At 40.0% G+C, this 17,306-nt stretch overlaps 2 protein-coding genes across 9 annotated transcripts in view; both read left to right on the top strand.

The window, feature by feature from the left end:
• The window catches only part of BRWD1 (bromodomain and WD repeat domain containing 1), a 54,094-nt gene extending 49,350 nt beyond the window's left edge, over positions 1-4,744 (top strand). For all 7 annotated transcript variants that reach the window (XM_031556884.1, XM_031556883.1, XM_010723654.3 and 4 more), the window contains one exon: positions 1,608-4,744. In XM_031556884.1, the coding sequence (XP_031412744.1) occupies positions 1,608-2,743 (1,136 nt within the window). In that variant the 3' untranslated portion in view covers positions 2,744-4,744. The remainder of the gene's footprint in view (positions 1-1,607) is intronic.
• Positions 4,745-5,317: 573 nt separating this feature from the next.
• On the top strand, positions 5,318-14,492 carry PSMG1 (proteasome assembly chaperone 1). 2 transcript variants are annotated; one of them, XM_010723624.3, is made up of 7 exons: positions 5,318-5,483; positions 5,561-5,661; positions 7,079-7,230; positions 7,982-8,044; positions 11,096-11,294; positions 11,875-12,011; positions 12,919-14,492. In XM_010723624.3, the coding sequence occupies exons 1-7, from the start codon at positions 5,365-5,367 to the stop codon at positions 12,991-12,993; spliced, it is 846 nt and encodes a 281-aa protein (XP_010721926.1). In that variant the 5' UTR covers positions 5,318-5,364; the 3' UTR covers positions 12,994-14,492. The 2 variants fall into 2 exon arrangements, with proteins under 2 accessions (XP_010721926.1, XP_010721932.1); XM_010723630.3 differs by lacking the exon at positions 5,561-5,661 and having other exon boundaries at positions 5,327-5,483.
• The last annotated feature ends 2,814 nt before the right edge of the window (positions 14,493-17,306 follow it).

Below are 17,306 nucleotides of genomic sequence, written 5' to 3'. Positions count from 1 at the left end.
AAAAAAAAAAAAAAAAAGCTTTATGCAAATTTACTGCCAATTAGAGATTGTGTACAAAGTACAGGTTGTACAGGTTTGATAGCCTGGTAGTGTGTTACATAAAGTCTGGACTGTTGTCTTGTGTAGAATGTGATGTTACTGTCCTTCAGTCTTTCATTGGGTCTCATGAATTAGCTGATGAAATGTTTAAAAAGAAAAGCATAAACAATTTGTCATGGTAGAGCTGTTTTTTATCTAGTCTCTTAGAGTACATCTTCATGGCATTTTTTCTTTACAGAATTGAGGAAAAATGTTGTCCTGTCTTAACTTCACAGGTGATATACTGGGGAACAAAGGAGCCTGAATGACTTGTAACAATGCTCAACACAGTAGTCTGGCCACAAGGAGCCAGGCACTGAACCTCATTGAAGTTTGTCTCAGATAGTCTCTGAATAGCTGTCATTCTCAAAAGACACTAGGCCTTTAAATTCAGTAGTTGAAATACCATTAGCAAGACAAGCTTTCTTCATCCCTCCATTTAAAAACAAAACAAAACAAAAAAAAAACAAACAAAGGCATTCACTTTAAACCTCCTTCTCTTTAAATGTTAACTTGAAAAATATTTAGTGGCCTGCGTTTCTGTGAAGTAAGATAAGAAAAGCTGCCATGGCTTTTCCATCTGTCTGCAGGGTGTACAGGTAGAGAATCATTAAGGCAGTGGGTTCAAGCTGTGGCAGAATTGATTATTGTTTCTATTATCAAGAGGTAATAAGCCAATATAATGTAATACTTTACTGGTGCACCTTGTTCATAAAATCAGTAAAGCTCCAAAGAAACATGAGATGGACATCAATTTTGAGAAATGAGAACTCTTTTGAAAAGACATTCCTGCTCAAACGACATTTTTCCTTTGTTGAATCTGTGCAAATTTATTTCAGGAACTTTTGCTTTTTATTTTTAGCAAATATATATTAGCAATAATGCTTTATTTTGGTAGCATCATTCTTAGTATTTATAGATGGAATATTTGTTTACAATTCAGTATAAAAAGTGCTTTATTAAACAGAGAACTAGAATATTCACTTCTAAAAGCAGTCTTATAGTTTAAGTTTCAGAGAAACCAAATGGTTTAAAGTGCTTTCTATGCACTATGAAGCAATTCTAAACTAGTGATATTCACCCTAGACTTCTGGCTGTATAAAGTTCTATAATATTTTTGTAAGAATAAAGAGTCTAAAATTTATAATAATTCATTTTGAACGATCAAGTAAAAACAGTAATAGAAGTTATAGCTTTAATGATGGAAGTAGGAGTATAAGAAAGGTTGTTGGCTAAGTCGGTAATTTGTAAGGCAGTTTTTACAGGGAGATGCTACAGATGCTACAGGTTATTGTACAACCTTTCATCATATCAAAGCAGAAGACTAATCTTGAGAGTTAAAAACATGCTCGGGACTGAATGTCTGGCTGCATCCTTAGTTAAAATCTTAGGGTAGATTGCTCATAATGGTTGAAATAAAAACACGTATTTGCATATTTCAGTAAATGTGGTAATGTTTACGCTTAATAAATCAGCTGTTTCAAGAATGCGAGTTATTAAAAGGAAATTTTAAATATTTTGTTTTGTAGAATCTACATCTGAGGAGCCTGGACAAAGTGGGAAAGTGCTCAGGAGCAGGACGTGTATCATTAACTACAGGAAACACATAAAGTTATCTAATGTGACAGAAAAGAAAAATCCACGCAGATGTGCCACTCTAGCAGCTAATAAGATTAAAATAATGAGTGATACAAAGGAAGAGCTGTCGAGCTCGGAGAGTGTTTGCACAGTGAAAAAGAACAGAAGGCAGCTTCATGGCAGTGCATCTGTGGCATCCAAGAAAAAACTGATCAGCAGCTCAGATATAGATGTTAGTGTAATGTCTGAAAATGAGAAAGAACAGGATTCTGATGGAAAAAATGATTTCTGTTCTGGATCATCTGCTCCTAAGAGAAAATACATTAGTGAGTCTGAAGATGAAAAAACGGAATCTGAGGTGGAGATAGAAGTGACTAAAAAGGAGAATGATGATAACGACAGTCAGACAAAGAGAACTGAAAGTGATGCAGCTCTTAAGAATACGTTTGACTCTTCAGAGGAGAATTCCACAAACCACAAGGTAGAAAATGGGAGAAACTGGAGAACTTCCGGTCAGTCAACTTCAGCCTACAACCATCATATGAGCAACTCTGAAGAGGAGGTGGGTTCTGAGTTAGCTAAACGTGAAACTAAAACTATCAGAAGAGCACGAAAGAAAAAATCCAGAGCTCCTTTGAAAAGATTAAAATTATCAAATGACTTGAAAGAAACATCAGAATCTGCAGCAGGGAGGAAGATAGAGGAAAAAAGCTCAGTATCAGAGAACGTGGAAACACCTGGAGCTGCAGGGAGCTCAAAAGCCAATCTCAACTGTTCTTCTGATTCAGACTCTGAAACTGATAACAGTATGTATAGTAATGCCACAGAAACAAAAAAGAGAAAAACAGTCATCGTTAGAAAAAAAATTTCAAATTTACCTAAGCGTTCTAGAAGACCCCAGCGAAGGAAACGTCGGAAACCTAAGCAAGAAAATGACTCTGAAGATTTGGAGTATACCAAATACAGAAGAGCTAACCGGCGTACTAAGATAAGAACTCGAAACAGGGGTAGGCGGACTGTTAGATATGACGATTGTGACGATGACGATGATGACAGAGGTGTAGGTGATGCAGCTTGTGAAACGTAACCTTAAAAGGAAAAGCCAGCCCACTTTTTTTTTTAATGGTAATAGCACTAGAACTCATGTTGGATGCTGGCTCTTCCTTGTCCTACATTTCAGGGAATATATTTATATTTTTCTATGAAAAAGTTATGAATGTGATTAGATCATGACTTTCTCCTTTTCATATTTTGACTTGCACTTGCCTGCCCATGTAGCAGCATTTAGCACAGATGCCAAAATGTGCCTCATTATAGGGGCAATTTTTTTGTCTTTACTGGTATTTTATTACATATAACAAGAGTTTAAAAAAAAAAAAAAAGTTAAAACACTGCGTAACAGGTTAATAGCAGTATGTTGAGTATTATTGTTATGGGTGCTGCAATGGAATACTACCTAGGTCATTCAACATTCGAGAACAAATTTCAAACATCTCTAATGCTGTAAGAAATCATATACGGTATTAACAGGCTTATAAATAATAGTGTACGCTATAAAAATTTGGTGGATGCTAGTATTGCATCAAACGAGTAATGAACAGTCACTGAGTTAACAACATTACAGCTTCTGTTAGTACAGATGTTAAATGTTCTGTACATTCATTAATGAAAACATACAACTAGAACCAGTTACCAGTTGAGAAAAGCGTATTTGCCACTTAAAAAAGCATATTGGTGCTGGTGAAGAGAGGGTTTATACTGACAGGTAGTACTATCATTAATGTGACTTCTATACTGTAAACTTAAGAATATGAAATGCAGGTGAACTCTTGGGCCTAAGGGTTTTTGTGTGTTTTCTTTATAAAATAGAAAAACCAACAAAACACTTGTTCTGTTTGTTGTTTCTTTTTTATGCGTGAGAAGTTGGAGGTGCAGGATTCTTACATTCCAGACCATTTTTTTCTGTTGGTCTTCCACATTTAAACTTTTAAGTGCTTTAATGTTAGATTTTTGCATTGATTAAACATATCGGTTTTGATTGCTGCCATTTATCTACCAATTTTTGAGATGTTTGAGGTGGCTGTTGTCAAAAAATAATTATTACATAGAAAATGAATTGTCCATGGAAAAAAAAAAAGTATATAAATTCGTGGTTGGTTATGCATCAAACAAGAGAATGCATAGCACCTCTAAATTCTTACTTTTCCCTGGAGCTGGTTAGCGCCCCCCCCTAACCCCAAAACACTGTCTTCAGTCCAGCACAAGGTGCTCTGCTCCTTTCTCACTCTCTGCTATGGCTTTCCTGCTTCTCTGCTGGTTCAGTTTCTCACATGGCTGATGTATGCAGTTCCTGATTGCTTTGTTCAGGAGGAGATATGTCAAAGTAATAGCTGTAACTCAGCTCAAACTGAAACAGCAAGCTCATGAGTTAGTTTTCTAGCAGACTGGACGGGTAACAGCATCTTGAAGGGCCTTGGGGAAAAAAGTACAGATTCATAATCACACTTAATAATATAGTAAGTGCTTATACAACTGGCAGTGAAGTAGTGAAAGCGCTGGCAGCAGTTACTGAGAAGCACTTCTCCAGTGTTATTGCTGACATTGTGCCAAAAAGTGCACTGACCGTCACATTTTGGTATCTAGAATGTTATCTCAGTATAGAGAAGTACTGTTTTGTTTTGTTGTTTTTTTTCCTTAAAACTTCTGTATGAAGTCCAAGAATAAGCTAGTTTATGTCACTTGCCTCAGGAGTTTTCTTTATTTAGAGTATAATTCTTTAATATAATGTTAGAATTGAATAAGTTCAAGATGTTTATTTGATTCCTTTAAGTTAGTACATGAAATAGGAACACGGTTGTGTTCAGTGAGGAGACCTGGCTCTTCAGAGCGGCTTTGTGTATCGCACCTCTTAAGAGCACCTTTGTTAAAGAGAATAAGTGGTTATTTCTGTTACCCCTACATTGATTGAATTGTTCAGCAGCTGCTTACGGTCACTGTTCTGTGAAATATAACTCCCAGTAGTGGGGTGCAATCTGTTACGAGGACTCCTCCTTTTTTAATTTATTTTTTATTAAACAGTTAAATCTCAGTTTGGTAGGTTTGTATATCTAATTCAGAGTCAAAAAGATGTTTTTCTTTCTCGCCGTTCAGCTGCCCTCTTGTGTCACGCTGTGCTCACACACCATAGGTTTGTGATGGCCCCAAAGGGTGGGAGCAGCTTCTGGCCTCGGCTTTCCCATACATGGGAGGGAACTGCCAGTTAAAGGAGCAGAACGCCTTATGTTATAGGCAAAGCAAATGCTGTTGTGTATCTCCTTGTTTTATAGACAGACAGGAGGAGAGGTGATTAAAGCGTTTTTGTTCCGTTTCTTTTTACTTTCACCCCTCTAAGAATGTATTTATTTTACTTTTCACTAACTGAACTCGTTTTCTGTTGGAACAGCAATTCCTTCTGCCTCCTATTGACTTGGCCTGGCTCTAGTCAGAGCAGACGGGGCGGTAAGGGAGGGCTAGGACCGCACGCTTGGGGTTGGGGCTGCCGGTCCTCCCGCGGAGCCCGCTCTCTATGGTCGGCGTGGCTAGAGCGTCGAAGCGCTGAGAGAAACTCTATGGTACCGGCGCAGCGGAGCGGCTCGGCGCGCGTGCGCGGTGCCCGCCCGCGGGGGGGGGGGAGGGGGAAGGAAAGCGGGAGGCGGTGACGGCGAGGTGATGGCGACGTTCTTCGGGGAGGTTGTGATCGCTCCTTCCCGGGCCGGCGTGGACGATGAGGAGGAGACCGAGGAGACGGTCGAGGATCGGGAGATCCGCAGGGAGCTGCAGGAGAAAAGGTAGCGTTGTGGGGTGCGAGCGCTTCGCAGCGCCGTGCTTCCCGGAGGGGGGTTGCGAGCCCGGCCTCTCTCGGCAGGGAGATCGCCGCGTTCTGGACGCCGGGAGCCGCGGGGAGCCCTGCCGAGGAACCCCTGCCGTGCTCCAGGTTCGTCGTCGCCGTAGGACACAACGCTGTCGGTAGGTGGGAAACGAGCGCGTGGGGCTGGAATGGCCAAAGCACGGTCCTTGTGCCAGCAGCATGTTGGGTTGGGTCGCGGTGCAGTGATAGGAAGGGGGAATGCGGAACGTGCTATGTCTGGGGGTTTAACTGGGACCGTGCCCCTCGTCCTTCATCCTGCTCGTGCGTGGTGCTCTTATCTGGATTGTTGGTTAATTTGTGAAAACTGCTTTTTGATAATGGCATGTAGCTCAGTGCCGTGCTTACAAGTAGGACTGTGCATTCATAAAGCTGTGCGTAAGTCATCTATGGCACTTCTGCATGGAGTTCAGAATGTCTGGGAGGTAGCTGACTTATCCCTGCTGTGCCCAGATCACCTTGTGCTATTGAATCAGATATGTGGGTTATGCTTGTTAATATTACTAGTGTTACTTCACTCGTCCTTTTTCTTTCTAAAGTTCTGGGATGTGAATTATCTCTTTCTGTCTGAGTATGGGAAGCTTCTCTGAAACTTAACTGTTCTGATTTTGGAAATTTTCCATGTCCTATTCATCCCCCTTTCCGTTTAGTTTAACGTTCTTGGCAAAATATGGATTACATACAGAAATTTCTGACTTTGAGTCCTCCTCAACTTTTTTTAATTACTAGTGAGCAAGGATTTTATTTTATTTTGGGTACAACTTTCTTGTTCGGTCCCATTCTTACATTTTGGTTCTATACTTGTTTGTAATGCTCTGAGATGATTACACATTGAAATCTTGAGACAGCCTTTCCCCTTCTCACACATGCATACAGTGGCCTTGAGCTTCTGAACAGTTCTTTCCCTTTGGATATGGAGGCATCTTTTCTACATCTAGATCATCTTTATCCTAGTTAACTTCCTTAACTTTTTTATTTTACTTTCTTGAGGGTTTTCCTTTAAAAGTAGTTAAATATGCATTTTAGGTCTGCTCTTTCATAGGAACTACTTTGATTTATAGTAATTTGATTCAGCAGCTCTTTTGCCACTAAGTCTTGCATGCTCATGTGTCTGCTTCCTGGAGCCAAAGTTACAGTTCTGCCTTGCTGACTTCATTACTATTATTTTTTCCTGAGAAATCTGTTGAATCTCATATGTCAAGAGCTATTAGAGACATAATATTTAGTAGCACTTGTTCTTAGTATGTTCTGAAGGAATCCAAGTTGGCTATAGTGATATAATTCTTAATATGTATTGTTAATAATAGAAATCTCTACCTGTGTATAGAACAGTTCTTTATGTCTTGATTCAGGAAGATTACTCACAATCTTTGCTGGACATGGTTGATAAATGTATATCAATGAAAATGTTTTTACTGTACCTTTTTAATTTGCAGATATTGAAATATTTCACTCCAACTATTTATTTATAGAACAGAGATTTTATTCTTTGTAAATTAACGTCAGCATTCTTTGCAGCTTTTCTGTCTTCTTTTATTCTGGATTCCTTATGTTGGAAAGTAATTGGAGCTGTGAAACTGTGGAATGAGTGGTGCCAAACAACCGATGCAACAAGTGTCCTCCCAACAGATTCTTTCTGCTTGTTCTATCAATTAATATCAGATCCAACAGTAAGTGACTTATGCATGAATTTCTCTGTATTTTAGAGTTTTGAAAAAGAGAGCAAGCTCCTTTCATCTCCACCTTGCTCAGGACAAACAGAGGATAAAACATTACAGCTGCAGTATTTTGGATTATTCTCAAAAGAAAATGTGAAGGGTCATTATAGTCACTAAAACCACTTCAAGTTCTGGCTTGTGGAGTTTAAAGCAAAGATGGAATTACAGAATAGAATGGCTTGGGTTGGAAGGGACCTCAAGAATCATGAACCTCCAACCCTCCTGCCACATGCAGGGCCAACAACCTCCCCATCTAATACTAGACCAGGCTGCCTAGGGCCCCATCCAACCTGGCCTTGAGCACCTCCAGGGATGGGGCATCCACAACCTCTCTGGGCAGCCTGTGCCAGCACCTCACCACTCTCTGAGTAAAGAACTTCCCCCTGACATCCAACCTAAATCTTCCCTCCCTCAACTTAAAACTATTTCCCACTGTCCTGCTGTTATCTACCCTTTTGAAGAGTTGATTACCCTCCTGTTTATAGGCTCCCTTTAGTACTGAAAGGCTGCAGTGAGGTCACCCCTACATGGTGGAATGTTTCATATGAGGCTACGAATGAAAAACTCGTGCTGAAATAGAGATGAAGAATCCCAGGAGTATCAAACAAGTTGTTGACTGCAGTCATACCACCTTTACATGTGATTGTAAGCTGCTGTTGTGTCCTGTAAACCATTAACAACCTTTTTTTTTTTCCTTTGTCAGGTTTTGTTGTGCCAATGTAGTTGCTATGTTGCTGAAGATCAGCAGTTCCAGTGGCTTGAAAAGGTATAACTGCAAGACAACATATTGAACAATGAAATCTTAGGACCTTCAAGTTAGTGCATCTGCCTCTTCTCTCTACTCTTCTTTACCCGACAGTACTGTAAATAACTTCTTTTTGCAGTGACTTTAAGTACTTAACAAAGTTAGGATTACTGAATTCTGTGAGATTCTTTTCTAGATGTTGCCAGTTATGTTTACCATAACTCACTGTGCAGTTACTTTTTTGGAGAGTTTCAGTTTTGTTCCTGTCCTGTTTTACAAACTTTTTCCTGTCCATCTTAACTTTTCAGTGACTTGTTTCAATTGGTATTTCAGCTCTGGGAGAATCCTTCTGTAATAAAGTTATAACATAATTTAATTTGTACAGCTGCCAGATAAAACATTGTGAAATTCAGGATAGGTGATGTCTTCACAAATGGGTGTGATCTGTTTCTTTCACAAGTTGGAAGTCTAAAAGAAGCTGCTTCCAAAGTATTATCTGTCCCGTTTGTTCATATACTCAGATTGCTATATGGACAGCCCTATCATGATTCAAGGATGCAAGTACTATTAGTCATTCAGATTCTCACCCCTCCCCAAATAATATCCTTTTGATTTTAATAAAGTGAATCCGGGGGAATTTTCAGGCTGTTGATTTTGGATGTGGATCCCAGTCCCATCCTAGCCTCAAGGGAGGCGTGGTTTATTTGGTTGTTGTGGTTTAATCCTGTGGGCAGCTCAGCACCCAGACTGCTCGTGCCCCCTGCTCTCGGTGAGATGGGGGGAAGAGAACTGGGGGCAAAAAAGGAGAACTTACAGGTAGAGATAAAAACAAAATACAAAACTGTTTACTAAAACAAAAAAGAGAGAAATAATAGTAACGATGGTGATTATATATAGTATATGTGAGTGTACACACACAGAACAAGTGGAGCACAAAGCAATTGCTCACTACTGCTGACTGATGCCCAGCCAGTCCCCGAGCAGCTTTGTCTCACCTGCCAGCTGGCCAAGCCAGGACATAGGGAGGATTACTTGGGTGCAGGGGAGAACTGTACAAGAGAACCACAACAGCTGTGGGAAGACAAAGGAGATAAAAATCTGGGGTAACTTTGTTGAGTGATACAGGGATTTGAGACCCACATTTGTGGAAAACTGGTTTTCTTGTCATTCCATGGCTGGTTGATAAGTTTATTTGACCTGGTGAGGCATTAGTGGTTGACTTGAAATTTTAGAAACCTTGGAATCTTAAACATTGTGGTTTTTCTGTATTCCACGCTTTCTTGCACTTCATTTAAATTGGGAAAAGAAAGATTCTTGTGGTTTGCACTGTCTTTTCCATTTCTGTTTTTCCAGCTGCTTGTGTATGTATTATTTCAAATGTGAGTGGTTTTGAACAGTAGAAGTGTACAGTTTTATCCAAGTCAGTGTTATTGAGTATTTAGAATTTACAGCTAAGTTATGCTTTTGCTTTTAGCTTGAGTTACGAGTCTGTTCTGTATACTTTGTAAATCATCACTAACTGGAAATCTTCACTCTCCACGAGCCAGATTTTTTCATTTGTGCCCTCAGTAAGTGATCACTGACAAAATAAAGATGTGAACTTTTGCAGAACTTTTCTTGATACAGCGTTCCCAGGCAGAGTAAACAGTTGTCATTTTACCTGGCAGGCAGATAAACACCACACTGCCATTAGCTCATCCCTACCCTGCTGTGGGATGAGGGAGAAAATTGAAAAGCACACGGATCTGTGGGTAAGAGATAAAAGACAATTTAATACGAAGGGGACTGAGAAGAGGAAAGAAGAGAGTAAAACTGTAGCAATAAAGCCAGTCAAAACAAGTGGTGCACAATGCAGTGTAATTTATCACCACCAGCCAGTACTAGAGCAGTGGAGTCCCTCTGGCCAGCTCCCCCAGTTTTGTTGTTCAGCATGATGCCACGTGTTATGGGACATCCACATGGGCCAGAGTCAGCTGTCCTGGTTCTGCCCCTTCCCAGCTCCCTGTGCACCCTCAGCTCCTTGCTGGCCAGGTGGCGTGAGGAGCAGAAATGTCCTTGGCTCTGTGTAGGCACTGCTCAGCAACAGCTTGTTACTTAAGTGTGCTATCAACATTATTCTCATCTTAAATCCAAACACAGCACCATATCAGCTGCTAGAAGAAAATTAACTCTATCCCAAACAAAACTAGGACAGTAAACATCCCATTAATTGAAAAATAAGTGCTTCTGAAAAGTTACATCAGTTTTATATTACAGTGGTAGCACACTGATGGGAGGGAGTCATCAGGTCCACTTCTGTGATTTGTGCTATGTACAGAAACAGGCAAGTTTCTGTAATGTTTACCAAATGCCCTATTTCCTTTCTGATCGCAAAACTGGAGAGGAGAGTTGAGAGGGAAAGTGCACGTTTCTCATGCTTCTCCTCATTTTGACATAGATTCTTTCAAAACAGTGAAGGGCTGTGCAGTATGTTTTGAGATGGCGTGCAGCAGATCCAAATACATGTTTTGCGTGATGTTGTTTTAGGCTTATTTGAATTTGAGGGAAGCTGCAGAAAAAATATTTTCTCAATTCTCTGTTCAACTTGAGCATAATTAAATAAAATCTGAGTATTTGAAAATGAGTCGTCATAAATTTAAGAACGACATAAATCAGAAACAGCATCTGGGGAGCACAATTTCAATTTGTAATGTCTCAAAACCTGTCAAGCTACCTTACTGTTATAAGCAGCCTGGTTTTTATGTGGAGTTTTTTTTCTTCTGCTGTCACCCTTAGTAAAAATAGTAAGCCTTAATATATTTGCAGGTGAAAGGATAGTGCTGAAAATCTGAAGCTTCTCAAGAAGACTAGTAGACTTGGTAAATATGTTAGCTCTTTGTTCTCTTCATTTTTTAACTTCTGTCATGAAAGGAACCCACATGAAATTTCCATTCAAGGGATTGTGAATCAAATTTTAGTTAGTCTTCCAAGCAGACTGCTCTTTGCTGCCTGGATTGAAATTCATGTCTGTGTTTTTAACATCGTTAATGTGAGAAGATAAACTTTGCCGATAAATGAACATTTTTCTTTCAGGTTTTTGGCCACATAAGAAAGGAAGGTTTACAAGTAACCATTCTTTCAACATGTCCTGTAGCTGAGTATAAAACTCAGGAATCCACTTTGACACTTCCGTCTCCATTTCTGAAAGCCTTAAAGACAAAAGAATTCAAAGAGGAGGTCTGCTGTCCACTGCTGGAGCAACCAAACATTGTGCGAGATCTTCCTGCTGCTGGTATTTCTCAATCTCACAGTGGCAATATAAAATTTGCTTTGAAGAAAATCCGTTTGTAATTCTAATGTTTTACTTGGTGATATGAATTGTCTACCAGATTGGCTTTTTGGAAATTAATTCCTAACAATTCACCATCTTACATGTTGCCTTGTAAAATACGAACACGTCCAGTTTGAGGTTTATAAGCCCTTTCTGCTTGTTAGAGGGAAATAGGTTTCGTGATGCTACTGATTGGCCTCATGTAACGGTTAAATTTGGTTTTATTGTGTGCTGTAATGAAACCTCTGTAAGGCTTTTCTTTATGGAGTACCCAATTAATGTTAGCATCCATGAGGAAAACTTCATCTGGGAAGAGATAAAAGTTGGATGATTCTTCTAAAAAATCTGTTTGTAGTTTGCATTTTTGTTTTATTCCAACAAAAAACTTACATTGCCTTTGTTTATTAACTAAACATTTCTCTTGAAGATATTTAGCAGCAAAAAAGATGGAACTGTGCATTGCTGCTTTTTGATAGTTTATTTTTTCATGTGCCTATTCGCTGCTGAACGTAACACGCATTTTCTTTTCATTTGTATTTAGTTCTGAGTTACTGTCAAGTATGGCAGATTCCTGCAGTATTGTACCAGTGCTACACTGATATCATCAAACTGGACACGGTTACAATTGAGGCATTCAAACCTCTGCTTTCTTCTAAGTCCCTGAAGAATTTAGTCAAGGTAAAATTTTATATTTAAAAATTAATGAGAGATTTGGTCTGTCTTTCCATTTCTTGCATTTAGCTGGTGATATGACCTACCAAACCTGTAAAGCCTGACTGATTTATGCCATATCTGAAAGCTTCTTAAATCTTGGACCTACTAACTCAGTTATAAAGATGATTCCATATTTTTGCACTAACCAAGCAAATCAAGGTATTCTGGGATGCCAAGGTGAATGTTTTTCTGCTCTCTGAAATACTTCAGTCAAAGTATAGTTAGTTCACATTGCACAACACCCTCCTCAGTTTTGCCAGTTGGACTTCCATTTCAGTGATGGAAGACATTTGTGTGCGTTAAAGCACTTACTTCAGCTTGAAGTGTGGACATTACCAGTTATCATTCATTTATAGTGTAAATGTAAGTGCAAATGACTAACCCCTAAATGTTTAAACTTAAAACAGGTTTACACTGGAACAGGTTGTCCAAGGAGGCTGTGGATGCCCCATCCCTGGAGGCATTCAAGGCCAGGCTGGATGTGGCTCTGGGCAGCCTGGTCTGCTGGTTGGTGACTCTGCACATAGCAGGGGGGTTGAAACTGGGTGATCACTGTGGTCCTTTTCAACCCAGGCCAGTCTATGATAATGTACTCATTTACATTTATGGAAGGAAAAAACAATGAGAATGCAGGCAAATTGATAAACCCCATTGCATTGTTAAACTGCAGGTTCCTTAGTTGCCTTTGAGAGTTTTCTATATACTTTCATTAAGATGATGTGATATTTGTTTACAGTTAACATGTTTACCAGACAGATATTCATAACATTGAAAATGGAAATGGGTGATAGTGAGGCTTGGTGGGCTTTGGTTTGTTTTTATTTTCTTAAGAGCAATGTAGCTAATGCTGATCATCATTTCCTTTTCCTAGGATGTATCTGAAAGCACAAAGATTTTGAAGAAGTTGCTGACAACTGGTGAAACTCACAATAATATCTATATCTAAAGAGGATACTTGCAACACGGATGACACTTGATTTAAACTCCAGTTTCTTCCAGAGAGGGCACTTTGAAATTGTGGAATTGTTCAAAAGTGGAATAAATTCTACTTGATTTTTACTTTTGAATTCATTTTGGTTGCTTTCTAGTTCATCACAATAAACACACATTTTTTTCTGTAGGGATGGAAGACTTTCTCCAGGAGCAGCTTTGTGAGGAAAGATATCTTAGATATGAAAAGCAATTTCTTCTCTTCTTCTTGAAGGAATTGTCATATCTAAATTGACTCCTCATATATACAAAAAAGTAAATGTGGTCAATGTATTCTTGTCTATTTTCTACTTCAGTTTATATTACCTAACCTAAAGATTTCTGAGGTATCTTTCTGTGTATATATATGTATGTACATGTGTATATACATATTTTTTAATAGTGATACCTTTTAAGGAATTGCTTGTGGAAAATAAGCTTGCTTTACAAAGAGGCAGGAACACAGGTCTTGTTTGAGCTCATAGGAGAGCTGTGAATTGGATTCACTGAGTAAAGGATCACAGCAGTTCAGAATGGCACTGCCTGCAGATCAGGCAGGAAGAGGTACGTGCCCACATTCAGTTCCCATTTGCAGTACCTCATCAAGTGTTTCTTTGCAGCTTCAGTCATGGAGTTATTGAAGTGCAGGAGCTGGCTTTCTATCAGATTTTGGACAGAGGCAGGAACCATTATGGCAGTAGGCTTGCAAGGTGCTTCAGCGGGATTTGTCAGGACAAACCTCAACACTTCTATTACACAGTCTTTTATGCTGAATGCACAGTTTTTGGAGGAAAGTAGGCATTCAAATTCTAAAGTACTTGAAAAAATTCTGAAACTTACTGACAATTTTGCAGTGTATTTTAAATACTCATTAGAGTTGGCAGTTCTGACTTGAACTAGACTGCATATACACGTTTTACTTAAGAATATGGAGACTAAGAACGTATGCCTTGCTGGTGTTGTTGGTGAACAGAGATCTTTAAATTGCACACAGCTTATCCTTTGGTGCAAAAAAGAATATAGCAGTTTTGGAGTTCTCTGCTTTCTTTGACTTACACTGGATGTTCAGTGAAACTTTCTGAACAGCATATATTCCTATTGTGGATCTGCCATCCCTTCTGGTTGGAAAATTGTTGACTGAGTCAGTGTCCACTGAAGCAAGTAATTCCAGGCTTCAGCAAGCCCACTATAACTTCTGTTTGAGTTTTTATTTGATGTTTTAAACTGCACACTGTATTGTGGTTGCCTCTGTAGTAGGACATTCTTGATGTGGGTTTAAAGTTGACTTACTTAAGACAATGATTTCAACTTCAGTTAATATAGCTAGAGTTAAGCAAGTAACTGTCACTTGAAAGGGTACTCTATTTTCGAATAGACTTGTCAAGTGCAGGATACAGTTCCTCCTATTTATGGTTTGTTTTTGTTTTTTTTTTACTTCTGTGTAGCATTTTAATTAAAACCCGTTTGTACAACTGATCTGAGTTGGGAATTCTGTTGCTCTGGAAGAGTTGTGTGCACACTGTATGTGTTTGGTTAGCAATACAGTATATAACAAGAAAAATATTTCATAAAAATAGGCTCATACAGGAACTGTAAATATACTTCTAGTACTGTTTTTATTACCTACGCGGTGTTTAAAAGTGTTATCCCCTGAGCTGTAATTCAGTTTTTACCACTTAAACTTAGGCTGAGATGTGAGAACACTCTTAAACACCTTGAATCCTAAAATCATAGAATGGCCTGGGTTGAAAAGGACCTTGAAGATCATCCAGTTCCAACCCCCTGCTATGTGCAGGGTCGCCAGCCACCAGACCAGGCTGCCCAGACGCCACATCCAGCCTGGCCTTAGACGCCTCCGAGGAGTGGGCATCCACAGTCCTCCGTTAAGGAAAAACAAGCGAGGTAGTCGTTTGGTTTTTTGTTGTTGTTGTTTTGTTTTTGTTTGTTCTTTTTTTGTTTTTTTTGTTTTTTTTTTTAATAATAGTGATAAAACTCAAGCATTTTGGGAATTAGAAGGCCGAAAACTCTTGCATACTTGGAAGCTAGAATACCTATTAACCTTTGGAGCATCCTGTCAGAGGTTGCGATTGGTCTCCATAGGCTGGAAACATCTGGGATGTGATGATTTGGTTAGATATCATTTGGCTGGTTTTACTCCCTGTAAATGTGATTTCCTTCCAGCTGTGATCCACCCTGCAGGTGAGGTCAAGCTTTGTGCTATACTAGTTCCTACTGGTTTGAATCTGTCAGTCTGGACATGTGCATACCATGCAGTAAGCCAGGCTCATTTTGGAATCACAGATGGTGCTGGGTTGGGAGGGACCTTAAAGATCATCCATTTGTGTTTTTGTTACTAAGTTAGGCACTTCCTCCCCCTCCATAAGCCAGCACTCCTTGATGCTCCATCACAACAGTGTGGAAGTCCTTCCCCACTGACACCCTTTCCTCTGTTGGAGGGTGTGAACAAAGGTCAGATGTCAAAGATGACAAGGCCCAAGGAGGAGGAATTTTTCTGCCTCCACAGTGTACATGTCAAATGTAGGAAAAAAAAAGGTGAAAATTAAATGGCAGCTTCTAAAAGTTTGCAGTTTCTAAATATAGACAATGTATTTTTCTGAATAGGTTGTGGCTTCTTTCCCTACGTTTTCATCAGAGGACTGTGGAGTGCTTTCTTAATGGTAAATGCACCATATTTCATGTGCTTAGGATTGATATTTGAATTCTTCTGTTGCGTCAGATTTTTTTTGCCTCAGACTTTGATCCTTTTTTCACGGTTTACTGAAACAGTCTTTTTTTTCCACTGGCTCTTTAAAGCAAATGTACTGCCTCATAGGGAATTAATGACCCAGGGAAGGAAGGTAGAAGGGTCCCCACAGTGAATCAGGGGCTGCACTGTCGTGGCCCAACAGACGTGGCAGAGGCACAATCTTGCTTCAGAAAAAAATCCATGAGTAGAAAGGCTGCAAATGGAAGATCTGTAGCTGCACTAACAGAAGCAGCCATATGGGAAAGGAGACAGTAGGAAAAAAAACTTTGGTGTGCTGATCATCCCATGAACCTGGGGTTTGAGGTGGTTGTTGAAAAGTAGGAGAGGTGTTCAAAGTGTGCTTAGGTGTCTCCTGCTGGCTCCCAGCAGTTCCCACAGGTGACAGAGGACATCTCTGTGCTGCTCAGTTTAATTTGCATCTGAACTGGATTGAGATATGTATATTTTCAATGCTGAACAAGAACAGAGAGCACCTGCAAAATACTGTGCCAGACCATTTCTACCTCTAAACCCTGGAAAGTACTTGCAACAAACCCTGTGGATATAGTTAGGAACAGGCAGTTCCTTTGTGCGTTCCTTGGGAAGTGCTGTCACCAGAGCAGTTGTTATGAGCCCGCAGTGAGACTCTACCCATTTGCTTTGTGCAGAGTGACAGGAAATGAGCACACCTGAGATGATCTTACAGTACCACATGTGCTGCTGTGCAAGAGTGGATTCATAGAAAAGTGGCTCAGCGATTTCTCACGCAGCTTTTAGTTTTGTATGTTCTTCCACTTTGCTACAAGTTGGATGAGGGCACGTGTGAGGAACGTCTTTTCACGTGTAACAGTGATGGGACAAGAGGGAATGGCCTCAAGTTGCACCAGGAGAGGTTCATGTTGAATATTATGAAACATTTCTTCTCAGCAAGAGTGATGAGGCAGTGGCACAGGCTGCCCAGGGAGGTGGTGCAGTCACCGTCTCTGGAGGTGCTCAAGAGCTGTGTGGATGTGGCACTGAGGGACGTGGGCATTGGGCGTGGTGGGGGTGGGCTGATGGATGGACTGGGTGGTCTTGGAGATCTTTTCCAACCTCTAAGGTTCTATATTTATTCACTTTCTTGGAGCACATCAGTGTGGAGGTGATGACACAGGTCAGAAATAAAAACCTTAGGCTGATCAGGTCAGTGGCACCCACGACTAGCAACACAGCTTTCTAAAGCACATGTAAATGTTGGTTTTCAATGAGCTTAGTAATTGCATTTAAAAGAAAATAAAAATGTTTTTCCAAGTCAGCGCTGTAGATCAGATTCTGTATTGGTTTATTCTTGAGATGTTTTATGTTTTGGTTCTGATTCGGGCTCAGCCACATCTGATGCCATTCTCCACCAGGCAGCAGGTCTGATCCTCAATGTGTTGACTCCATCAGTGCAAGGCAGAGGACTCATGACCCTCTATAATGGTCAGTTCTCTGGGAGTAAGCCAACCATGCCTTCTTAGCTTCAACATGTGGCTTCCAGACGTCAGCATCCCGTGCGTGTTATG

The sequence above is a fragment of the Meleagris gallopavo genome, chromosome 1 (genome assembly GCF_000146605.3).
Source record: "Meleagris gallopavo isolate NT-WF06-2002-E0010 breed Aviagen turkey brand Nicholas breeding stock chromosome 1, Turkey_5.1, whole genome shotgun sequence".
Classification (NCBI taxonomy): domain Eukaryota; kingdom Metazoa; phylum Chordata; class Aves; order Galliformes; family Phasianidae; genus Meleagris; species Meleagris gallopavo.
The sequence above is the reverse complement of the archived record's forward strand: the minus strand, read 5'-3'. Positions and strand labels throughout refer to the sequence as shown.

Excerpts from the sequence above, each read along its gene's own strand:
- PSMG1 (XM_010723624.3), top strand. The coding sequence starts at position 5,365 with ATGGCGACGTTCTTCGGGGAGGTTGTGATCGCTCCTTCCCGGGCCGGC. Across the intron at positions 7,231-7,981 it reads AATTAATATCAGATCCAACA|GTTTTGTTGTGCCAATGTAG; the intron begins GTAAGTGACTTA and ends TTCCTTTGTCAG. Across the intron at positions 8,045-11,095 it reads AGTTCCAGTGGCTTGAAAAG|GTTTTTGGCCACATAAGAAA; the intron begins GTATAACTGCAA and ends TTTTTCTTTCAG.